Below are 11,538 nucleotides of genomic sequence, written 5' to 3' on the forward strand. Positions count from 1 at the left end.
GCAAATGAGCACCAGACCATCTGTTGTCATGGAACCATGGACCCTTCATTTGCTAAAAGTGGACTCTTCAATTTTAACCACTTGCACATTCCAGTAGGCTATAGGAGCACACAGAATAACCAAACTTCCATGTATTAGTATATTAAACACACCTTCTGCTAGTCTATACCTAAATGCCAGGTCTGAATATTGCAAAGCTTCCTGTGCTTTGGAGGCACCACTGCTGCTTTGGGATGGGATTGCAAAAAAATTTGCTATGAATCTTATGGTGCCTTCTATGCCACACTAGGTTGCTGATGCAACAATAATTTACATTCCCACAGTAAAGAGCTGGGTATGTCATGACTTTTGAAGAATGCGTTGTTTAATTTTTAAATCTATTTCTGTGTTGAATAGGCCTCCCCTAAACTTCTGGCCGCACTGACAATAGGATTAACATACTATCTTTCTAAAGTTCAATGTCAGGGTCTCTCAGCAGTTGGGTTTTTCACTGGGCTTGTGTAATGCTGAGTAGGACTTATCTCCATTTGCACTTACACAGCAAGAGAAGATCCAGAGACTCCCCGGGCACAAATAATAGCACACAAGTACATGGGGTCTGCAATTTTAGAAGTATTGTTGTAAGAGTTTAAACACAGTTAATTTACATTAGGGACCCCCTAATTGTAAAAGCAAAAAAGAAGACTGTCATAAAAATAGACAACGCAAAATACCAACAACATTGATTATTAAAGAGATTACCCGTTTGCAAATTTTCATTTTACTGTAGTACCAGAGCTTTAGGTAGTGAAAGTTCAAGGAAAACCTTGGCTTTTACTGTAAATGAAAAGCTTAGTAATGCATTCTTTTAAATCTCACTTCTGCTCTTGGATACAAAAGGCAGCAAAATGTGAGGGGGAAAAAAAAGAGAAGTTTATATGATTCCCCATAACCAAAAGTATTAGGTACTTCCAGTGGCCCAGCATAGGTAAATTTGCAAAAGTGCATGGTAGGAATATATGAGTAGCAGGGAAAATGGGCTATACAGAGAACCTGTTACTCTGCCTTAAAATGAAAGTTTTACACAAAATACAATAGTCCTTGATACCTACATGTTCCATCTATTTCTATTATAATTAGAAATATAACAGCTTGAATCATGCACGTCCATAGGCATATGCCCACCAATTTTCACTTTCTGTGTTTCAGAATAACCCAAACTGCATTACATGGATGTAAAAAGTAGTTAATGAGCATTTAATGTGTAAAATATAATAAATTACCTTCAGAAGGTGATTCATCACAATGAGCAACTGATGCATCCTCCATGTCTCCCCTGGAAGAAAGGTACACTCCCTTAAAACTGTTAATGACAATTTACTTTTAGTTACACAGATGTTTTCCCCAAAGCATTATTGTCCTTTTGTACCATGTAAAATACATCAGGGGGAAAAAATATTTTTCTCACTAAAATATTGACGTCTACATTGGTGAATTAGATACATTGATCACTTTCTATTCCTGAGCAAAGGCATATCAACTTACTTGTGAGCACTTTAAATATCGCTCATACTTTGGAGTTTAATTGCTTAAAACAAAAAAAAAAACACAAGTTCACCTTATTAACAACAGCTCTACCTTTCTTTTTCTAATTATCTACATTGTATTTAGCATTCCTTACTTTTTCTGTGTTCTTCAGACCCTGCACAATTTTTCAACTTTCAATGGAATATCTGTATATCCACCAAACTCCTAAAACTAAATGACCTCTAGAATGACTCTGTTGTGGCTAGTCAAGCATATTGCAGCTTACAGCACCCTGAAAAGAGGAAATATAGAAGTAGGAAAGGCTAAAATGTATTTTAATTCAGTATCATAGACCAAACAAAAGACTGAATGGCCAACATATAAATATACTTAAAAAGAAATCTTTGTATAATCCAGTATCATTACAAGGTGTCAACTGCAATCATCCAAATCCATCTTGTGTCTGGCTTTAGTAACACAAAACATTTTTGGTTAGCTGATACGGTTTACAACTCTTTGTCCAGCAACCATATTAAACCCAACTAAAAAATATAAAAAAAATAATTCTTACCCAAATTATTCATACAGGATATGAAAGAAATGTTAAAAATTTAAATTTAGGTGTATGTAAAGCAATAATTTTTGGTGTTTGGACCCCGTCTTGGTTGTACTGCCATTAGCCCAATACAGATAGAATTACAGACCCTCATTTTAAAGCCTTCTCAAAGCAATTTGACACACAAAAGTCTTACAGGGGTCTAGCCTTTGCATACTCAACAAAAAGTGTGTTTTACCCTGTCTAGAATAGTTTTGGAGTTCCCCTTACTTTGTCTGGAACAATGTAGCACATGAAAATTTTCAACAAAATTTGTAAATCCTCAATCTTTAAAACCCACTTTTACGCACTCCAAAAAAAAAATTCATGTGGAAGAGTATGTCAATCCAAAACATTTTTTTTTGTTTCAGCTAGAGAAAGAGCAGTTAGAATCTTAAATTTTGATTTCTGGGTCCTGTTGAGGGAATTTCCTTTCTCTTTCAGTCCTAGAAAGGTAAGAGGAAATTTCCCCACATGAAGGCATTGCCACATGAAGTGTCCCTACCAGTGAACTGTTCCCTCACCACTTGCTTTGAGGTCAACTTAACCTTTATGGATTTCCCCTAATTTCCTGAGAGACAATGAAGAGGGTAACAGTGGAGAAAGACAGCAATAACACTTGACAAAAAGGTGTCCTCTTTTTGTACCCTATCCAAAACTATAACAAAAAAATTGCCTTTACAGAATTGGATTATGGTCTAGAATTACCATTATCAACGGAAAATGTCAATAATGTAATAATGTAATAGACTGCAAAAAACTTAGAAAATTGTATATCATTTATAAATAATCATAGATGTATATCTATCATAGATGATAAAAAAAATTGGAGATCTTTTATAGTATTAATATGTATAAAAAAAATACATATTTTATAATCTATGCAATTTAGGAGCATATTTAAAAATATATTAGAATAAAAAACTGTAGCAAATAAACAGCTTACATTGCAACACTTTTTTTGAATAGTGATTTAAATGTACTTCAATTAGATTAATTATTATTGAACAAGACTGAGATTTATTTGCCCACAAAAAAAAATGCATATCTATCTATATATCTATAAAACTTGCAATCAAGAAAATCAGGTACACATTAAAAAAATCTAATAAAGTCATTAACTGCTTGTTCAGTGTTCTATTGTACCATGTTTTGTAAAGCTGTATGTGTGATTACAATGCCTAGCACTGAGTGTAAATAAAGCATCAGCATAAATTGAAACACAGAGTCACCCTTTGCTAAACACAAAAGAAATCCTTTCTAAAGACATTTCTATTTTTTTTTCTAAGCATCTGATTTCCTGTCAGTCCTTGCACTTAAATCATCATGAGACAAATGACAGTCTGGAGATTACCTGGAAACAACAACCCTATTTAGACCTGGATGCTGTTGCAAGGGAAGGCAGTTAAGTTTGAATGTTATCGTGCAGACGGGAAGTGTGAAACCAGCATCATTTAGACGTAAGGGGAGATCTCAATACAGCCTGGGGTGGCATGTTTATTGTAATGCTTTAACAAGCAGCACTAAGGAGGTTTAGCCTGCTTTTCTGCTGCTGGATTTAAGTGTCATTGTCTTAGGATGTGTGCCTTTGGCTTTCTGTGACAACAAGGATGTGATAAGTCCCTGGTCACCCAGATATAATTTTTTCTATACACCCTCTGACAATTCTTTTGTTTCTGCAGCTAACATTTCCTTCCTGGCAAAGCTCAGCCCTGCTCTTCACAGCCTGGACACGTGATACACACTGAGGCCTCCAACACAGTAAAATGACCCAACTCATTGCTAACAAAAGTCTCCTATCTTCAGAGGATGACTGAGGGTACTCACTGCTCAATTTATTCATATATGCATGACCTTTACAATTACATGATTTCATTTCTGCAAGACTGATGAAACATCATGGGCTGATTCTTTTCAAAGTACAAGCAGTATTTTAGGGATTAGATGGATGTGCACGCGTAAAAAGCAGAAAATAAATAAAACAAAGAAAAAGCATTTGTGAATTTCACCATTTTTGTAGCGGTTTAGCTTTACAGGCTCATTACTGTTTAACTATGTGCATCATGAACAAAATGATAAAGATACCGGAATTGTCAGGTTTGTTTTTTTTTGTTAGCGTACATAAACATTTACATTGTAAAATTTTACATTTCTTTTAATATCGTTCTTAAAAATGTTTTTTTTTTTCTTTTTAAACATTTTCTCATACGGATTACATAAGTATCAAACCATGTTACTGTTGCAAAAATAAGCAAAAATTTACATTGTCAGCATCTTGCATCAAATATGTAAAGTTATTACTGAAAACACAGATTTATTGGGAATTTAAATATATGAATCAATTAGTATTCCGTATCATTGTATATGTTATATACTTCATTTCTCTCTTCACATACACTGTATATAAATTCACTCTAGGTCAGAGGTGGGCAAACTTTTTGGCTCAGGGGTCACAATGGGTTCTAAAATTTGGCAGGGGGCCGGACCAGGATCAAATAGATGGAGCGCCAAGACGGGTGTCACTGAATGTGACGTCATGATGACATAACCCCGCTCACTCTCCTATCGCAGATCTGAGCCTACGATGGGGAATTGGGCAACATGGGAACATAGTCTGCAGCTCTGGCCTGTGCGGCCCCCCAGTGGGGTCCTTCTCCTGACTCCACTTGGAGGGCACTGGCAAAAACCGCAGATCTACTTCAGGCCGGGTAAAACAGCCTAACGGGCCGTATATGGCCCGGGGGCCGTAGTTTGCCCATGCCTGCTCTAGGTCATATTACTTATACAGAAGGCTTACAATTGAAAGAAGATCCCCAAAAAATGTGGAATTCCCTTGATGGACAAAAAAAACCTATCAACACCAAAGCTGCCTATCCATGCCAGTCTTTTTTTTGTTTTCAATCCACATCCAGTATAGGTTCAGAAGATTTAATTGAATAACGTGACAGGAGAGCTTTCAGATAAATCACATTATAATCTCATCTCAGTTCCTGTTCCTGCTAGAACAATCATTCCTGATAGAAAACCATGAGAAGTATAGCATTTCCCCCTGCTCAATTCTTAAAGTGAACCTAGCATAAGATTTCTGCATGCTATGTGCACACATAATATATGGAAGCAACATGTCCGAGACAGTTGCTACATGGATTACAATACTCCCCCATACAAAGCCTTTACCAGGCTCTCCCCAGAAGACTTTGCATCATCTTTGTTCAGGTATTATCCAGGGTTGGCAGCTACTTATATAACTTCATATGTGTCCACGCCATATATCTACTATTTAGAACTTGCTACTGTCACCAACTGATTATGTCCATAGATAAAAATAGTATATCCAATATACATAATATACCCAATTACATAGAGGTCTAAAATATCTACCATCTGTAATCAAAGCCCCCCCCCCCCCATTATGGATAAGGAGGGGATAAAGGATTAAATTAGAACTAAAGCAGGAAGTAAAAGGTAAATCTCTGTAACAGAGCTTCAAATAGTTACAAAACCTAAAAGGGGTCCTAATGTTTTCACTTTTCTATTCAACACTTGTTAACAAGTTTGGAGTAAAGATACATGTTGTGCTGTATATTGATAATATTAGTCTTGCTTCCCCTTAAGCTAGGTACACACTTCCAATAATTATCGTTAGAAAACGAACGATTACGACCCATCAGCGATTATGCACTATTATATTTGAACGATTGTACTGTGCACAATTCTGTACATGCTGTAACAATACATTCAAATATAATTCACCAATAATGTACACACGCTAGGTGCAATTGTTTGAACGATGCAGGGAGTGACATGTAAAGGAGTATAAGTACACACGATAGATAGCGAACAATCGCCGCTCAATCAGATCCGCCGTGACGGTCATTCATTTCCAACGACAATCCTCGTTTGTCGGCGTCGGTCACCTTTTTTGTGAACGATTTTAGACCGATCGGTCGTTCGTTTTAAACGATAATTATTGGAAGTGTATACCCAGCTTTAGGCTCAGTCTAAACAGACATTTTCCCCAGCGTTCAACCCGACGCTTTAAAAGTTCATGTTTGAAATTCCCGTGCATTCCAAGGGGCTAATCTACACCAGGATGTTTCCTTGAGGCACGTTTAGGAGCGTTATCTATAAAGCCGCTTGCATTGTTTAAAAAATTAAAACGCAGGGGTAACGCTGGAAAAGCCAAAAATTGAGGGAAAGCGCTTTCATTGACTTCAATGGGGGGATTTTACCGTGTTTATAACATTTGAAACATAAATGTGGTAAAACGCAGCATAGACATTTTCCAGCATTTTAAAGGCAAGCTTTAAAACGCTAATAAAAGTGCAAAAAACACATACAAACACAGTAGGATTGTTCACATGTTTTGTTTTTTTATAACCACAGAAAGACAATTTACAAATACAGTAACAAAACATTTGAATATTGCAAAAAGAATAGGTACAATGATAGGCTCAATTTCCTTGTTATACAAACCCAAGCGGTAGAGATACAATCAACTTACAAAACTCATAACAAACATCAATAAATATTTGTATTATTATTTGTTGATATTCTGCCCAACTATTGTTGTAATAAAAGCAGATTCAAAATCGTTTTATGTCTGACTGTTTCCTCCATTTTCTGTGTACCAGATAATCCATACGGCAAAAAAACATTACCTCATAACCCAATGAACCACAGATATAACCAAAACACAGGGTAGGGGTGGTGGAGGGAAGGTGGGAAACATATCTAATCTTGTAGATTATTAACATACATTCATATATCACCTCTATCATTTAGTGGGTCCAAAGGAGAAAAGAAGAAAAGTCCCACAAAAAAAGGACTCAAACTCATGGGAAATTTAAATTATACCATGAGGAAAGCGGTGTTGGTGTAAAACTTGGCCTAGTTCTGCTGGCTCCAGGGTATGTTCCATATAGGCGTACCATTTGTCAAAAAAAAATGTTACAAAAGTATCTTCTGAGTCCTCTGCCTCTAGTAGGTCTACTGCAAGTAGACAACAGACATAGGAATATTCCGTTTTTTGTTCATTTTTTTGGGTTGCACGCCTGCATATCCCAGTTACCAAACACACACAATAGTGGTTCCATTACTAACTGTAGCTTCGTCACTCTTTTAATATATGAAAGAACCTCAGTCCACAATCTTTGGATCTGAATACAATACCAAAGATTACGGTATGTTTGAGCGTGACTTTTTCAGTCACATATTAGACATCTGTTGTGCCTGGTTGTGTAGTGGACTGTGTCTCACTGGTTGGACGGAATACCTTATAAACCATGTGAATAATTTTAAATTGTGTCTCCCTCCAAATTTCATTGAGAGAGGTTTTCCTAACTGCAAGATATCCCTGTACAATTTTATCATGAAGGATAATAAAATCTTTTTGCCAACCCGGGCTGTACCATCAGAGAGTGGTTTAGAGTAATACAATTGTAATCTGTGATATATAGATGATCTGGATGGCGGTGTTAAGAATAACAGATTATCGAATCTGTTGTGATCCGCTAATCTGGCTGGATTGGATATTTGCGTATTGCAAAATTTCGAAAACTGTAAGTAGTAAAGTGGTTGTGCTGCTCGTGATGGTAAAGCATAAAGCTGTACCATTGCTCTAAATGTTACTGGTCACTAACCCAGTATGATACTAAACCATATTGCTATTTTTTGAGAAACTAGTGGTTATAGGTTAGCCTAGGATTAATTTATAGAGTATCATACGACTTAGCGATGGCAGTAAGGTGTCCCACCCGAGGCGTTTCGCCCAAACCAGGCTTCCTCAGGGGTAAAGGGAGACCTTTGAAATTTATAACCATATACAGTATTAACAATCCATATATATGCATTGGCTAACATTAGACTGATGTTTACAATAAAGTAAAAAGGAAAAAAGAAACCAAACAAGACTTACTTAGTAATATTGCTGGGGCTTTTTGTGATACCGAATTGCTACTTAAAAGTGATTTGATATTCCTTTTTTTTTTTTTTTTTGCCAAACTAGTAGTTATATGTTAGCTTAGGATTCATTTCTAGAGACACAGCTCTTAATCTTTTAAATTATGTTGTTGGAATAATACAATTTTGTGTTTTTAAATGTAACTCTGGTTGCCCTTTAAAAGCCTGGCTTTCCCTCCCCCCCTTTTCTCTTCCTCCCACAGATACACTATATGTAACCACAGGCTGGGCAAATAAGAATCCACTCCTCTTTGATTATCCATTGGGGCTATTCTTTCGGGTGGAACAAACTAACAAACATTATATTTTAGGAAGCTTACAGGTTTTCCTGATAAAAATATTATGATTAAAAAAGATGAGCAATTTTTACCATGCCTTAGCTATGTGTGTGGTAAAACTTAAGTAATACTTTCGGTAATAGTTGTTACAATTAATGAAATTGCTTTATATGACTCCATATTAAAAATGTTGAAGTAATGATTTATGAGAATGTCTACATTTATCTGTCATCCTGCATCCATGCCAAACATCCATTCTGAGTAATGGAATCATTACACCACAATTCAGAAGTTTAAAGTCAATTAGTGAACTGCTTTTGCTATCTAGAAATTTTTAAAACTGTTAGTGTGTTGTATAAAAAAAAAGCCCCAAAAAGTAAATCAATATAATTTTATAACTACATTGTAGCCAGCTTCAACAGGTTTCTGAATAAGAAATCAGACTTATATACATGACTCATGTGGTGTGCAAGCCTCTTCTCTTGATCCCTGGATATAGGCAAGGCTGCAAAGGGCTCAGACAGAAAGGTGGTGGAACAAGAGAACACATGTCTGTAGTTCTGCAAATCTAGTACTGTTTAGAGGATGAGTACACAAGTATATGCTCATCACATACCATAAAGGCTATGACTGCATGTTTAGTGTGCCGCAGCAACCACCAAATGGCTTTTAGGACAATTGTAATCGTGAAGACATCACCAGCACGTCTAACAGCTGCGTTATCTTAAATTTTTGTTTTTAAAGCGTTCCTAAACTCAGAATTTACATTTTACATAAAAGGGTAGATCGAGAATGAATGGGAGCACAGTGCCTCCCAGGATACGTTATTCATCCAAGGAGGCTCTTGGGTGCTCCTTCTGCACATGCCTGAGCACCTCGGGCATGCACAGAAGTAGCCCTTTCATCAAAAGGGGAAAAAAAAGCCGATCTCATGCATGCGCAGTAAGATCGGCAAGTTTTTTTTCCCAAACTCACCCAATTTCGCTTCTAGGTCGGATGACGTAGTAAGAAGCATCCCAAAAAGGAGGAGAGGATGGCGGCGGCTCAAAGACGGATGCCCGGACATCGTGGGACCCGATGGAAGGTAAGTGTATTTTTTTTTTTTGTTTAGGCTGTTTTTGAGTTTAGTTCCTCTTTATAGAAAAGGAAACAAATTATGACATCAAATGTGCGGCCATACCTATTCACGTATGTGTTTGATCAAAGGAATATATATTAGGGTTTGTATTAGGTAAATGACCAGTGTAAAAAAAAAAAATAAAAAAACTATATAATTTAACAATAGTACACACACACACACAAGATAGGCACATAAAAGCAAGTGTAGGTCTACATATGCAGCAATTACTGGTGAATGTTCCCTATTCTAAAAGACAGGATTCTCCATATTAATGTACTTTTCCACTTTCAAAAAGCATTAAAATGCATTACATTATACATGACATAGATGACAGAGGTTTGTGATTTTGGACAAAAATCAAATATCAGTACAGTTGTCCTCTGGAGTTTAGTAATCTGCTGTGCTGGATCAATAAATGACTGATGCAGATGATCGCTGTATTCTAACGGGGAGGACACATTATTAATAATAAACAGTATTTATATAGCCCCAACATATTACACAGCGCTGTACAATAACTAGGGATTTCAAATGACAGACAGATACAGAGAGTGACACAGGAGGAGGAGGAGAGGACCCTGTCCTGAAGAGCTTACAATCTAAGAGGTGGGGGAGGTAGTGCACAATAGGAGGGGGGGATGGAATGGTGGGAAGTAGTGAGGGTTTAAAGAAACAGAAGATGGGAAGGCAAGTTTGAAAAAAAGACATTAAAAACAGTTGGGTAGAAAGCTATTAGCATTTTCACTCCTGATCCACAAGCCTGTCACCTGGCCACACTTGCCCTTCCCACTGCTTTCTGGTTTGACATTGCTGCCTCTGTTTATTGATCAAGAAGGTTTTATGTTAACTTTATGAGGCTTGTGCATCCCATATACAATCAGATCAGATCAGATCAGTATGGCAAATTGTTTTTTTTACTTGAATGCTTCACGGCAAGGGATGCAAAATCTTTTTACACAAAGTAAAATCCACAACCTAAACACATTTATAAGACATGGAGGAAAGTATAGAACAACAGACATTGTTTTAATCCTTTTTCTGATTTCTAACAGGTAACAACACAAGAATACAGCTGTCAAAACATAAAACAGGAAGTGCCTGAACATTTACTAAAAATGTGGTACTTATAGGCCATGGTTTTAAAGAAATATATGGACCTAAAAACAATAATGAATATAAACATTTGAAATTGCATTACCATGCCAAAGAAGTTCTAAAATTAGTCACTAAATCTAAATATAAGTTAACGGCAAAGAGGAGTAGGGGAGGTGCCATTTCTGGCTATGATCTCTGGTAGGATTGCCTGGAATATGAAGAATGAATATGTGAAGGAAATACAACTTCCTTCGCAACTAAAACAATTTACACATATGTGCTGTAACTGTGTTTTAGTCGATGTCTGGAGTTGAGCTTTAGACAATTTTGTACTTCTAGTTTTAATGGTGTGCTGGCGACATTTCTGAATAATTGCTGACAAAAATCTGATGTAAAGCATAACAAATATTGCATATATGACATTGTTTCCAAGCCTTTAACTGTCCCATGTCTCGACAGAAAAAACAGGGACAATAAAACACTGAAAGATTTTAGGAAGTCATCCAAGAAAGAGGTCAAACATAATTTTTGAGGGGCTCTGTTATAAACCATCCAGGAGTGTAATAAAAATAATTGACACTTAAATGACCCATAGGAATACCTTACAGTAATTTAAAAGGGAATAAAAAACAAAATTACCATTTCTCTTGTTACCAACAGGCTGGTGAAATCCTCTGGAAAAAAATCTACACGGTCTTCATTTGAATTCATTGGTACAGATAAGTGAACTGGTAAAAGAACACAAAAATTGGAAAAAATTAAAGGATGTGAAGAAAAATCACACATAATACTCAGGTTGCTGCTAGAGAGCATATACTTTTGCTTTTGGCTGGTTGTAAAATTCTCCTGTGCTTTATAACCAACAAATTCTACTACAGCCAAGTTAAGGAGAGCAATGCTGGAACCCTTGGTGCAATCACAGGAAAGCTAAGTAGAGCAGCAAAGGAGAGGTGAAGGGGTGTTGAGTATTTAATAAATCAGAT

The 11,538-nt window shown here is 36.5% G+C and overlaps 1 protein-coding gene across 4 annotated transcripts in view; it reads right to left on the minus strand.

The window, feature by feature from the left end:
* LOC140344126 (uncharacterized) overlaps window positions 1–11,538 on the minus strand; it is a 65,131-nt gene extending 53,593 nt beyond the window's left edge. The window contains exons 1-2 of one of the 4 annotated variants that reach the window (XM_072431068.1): window positions 11,195–11,537; window positions 1,263–1,315 (exon numbers count right to left, since the gene is read on the minus strand). In XM_072431068.1, coding sequence (XP_072287169.1) covers window positions 1,263–1,308 — 46 coding nt within the window. In that variant the 5' untranslated portion in view covers window positions 1,309–1,315; window positions 11,195–11,537. Of the gene's footprint in view, window positions 1–1,262; window positions 2,975–3,455; window positions 4,179–11,194 lie in introns of those variants that run through there. The other 3 variants (XM_072431069.1, XM_072431071.1, XM_072431070.1) reach the window with 3 other exon arrangements.

The sequence above is a fragment of the Pyxicephalus adspersus genome, chromosome Z (genome assembly GCF_032062135.1).
Source record: "Pyxicephalus adspersus chromosome Z, UCB_Pads_2.0, whole genome shotgun sequence".
NCBI lineage: Eukaryota > Metazoa > Chordata > Amphibia > Anura > Pyxicephalidae > Pyxicephalus > Pyxicephalus adspersus.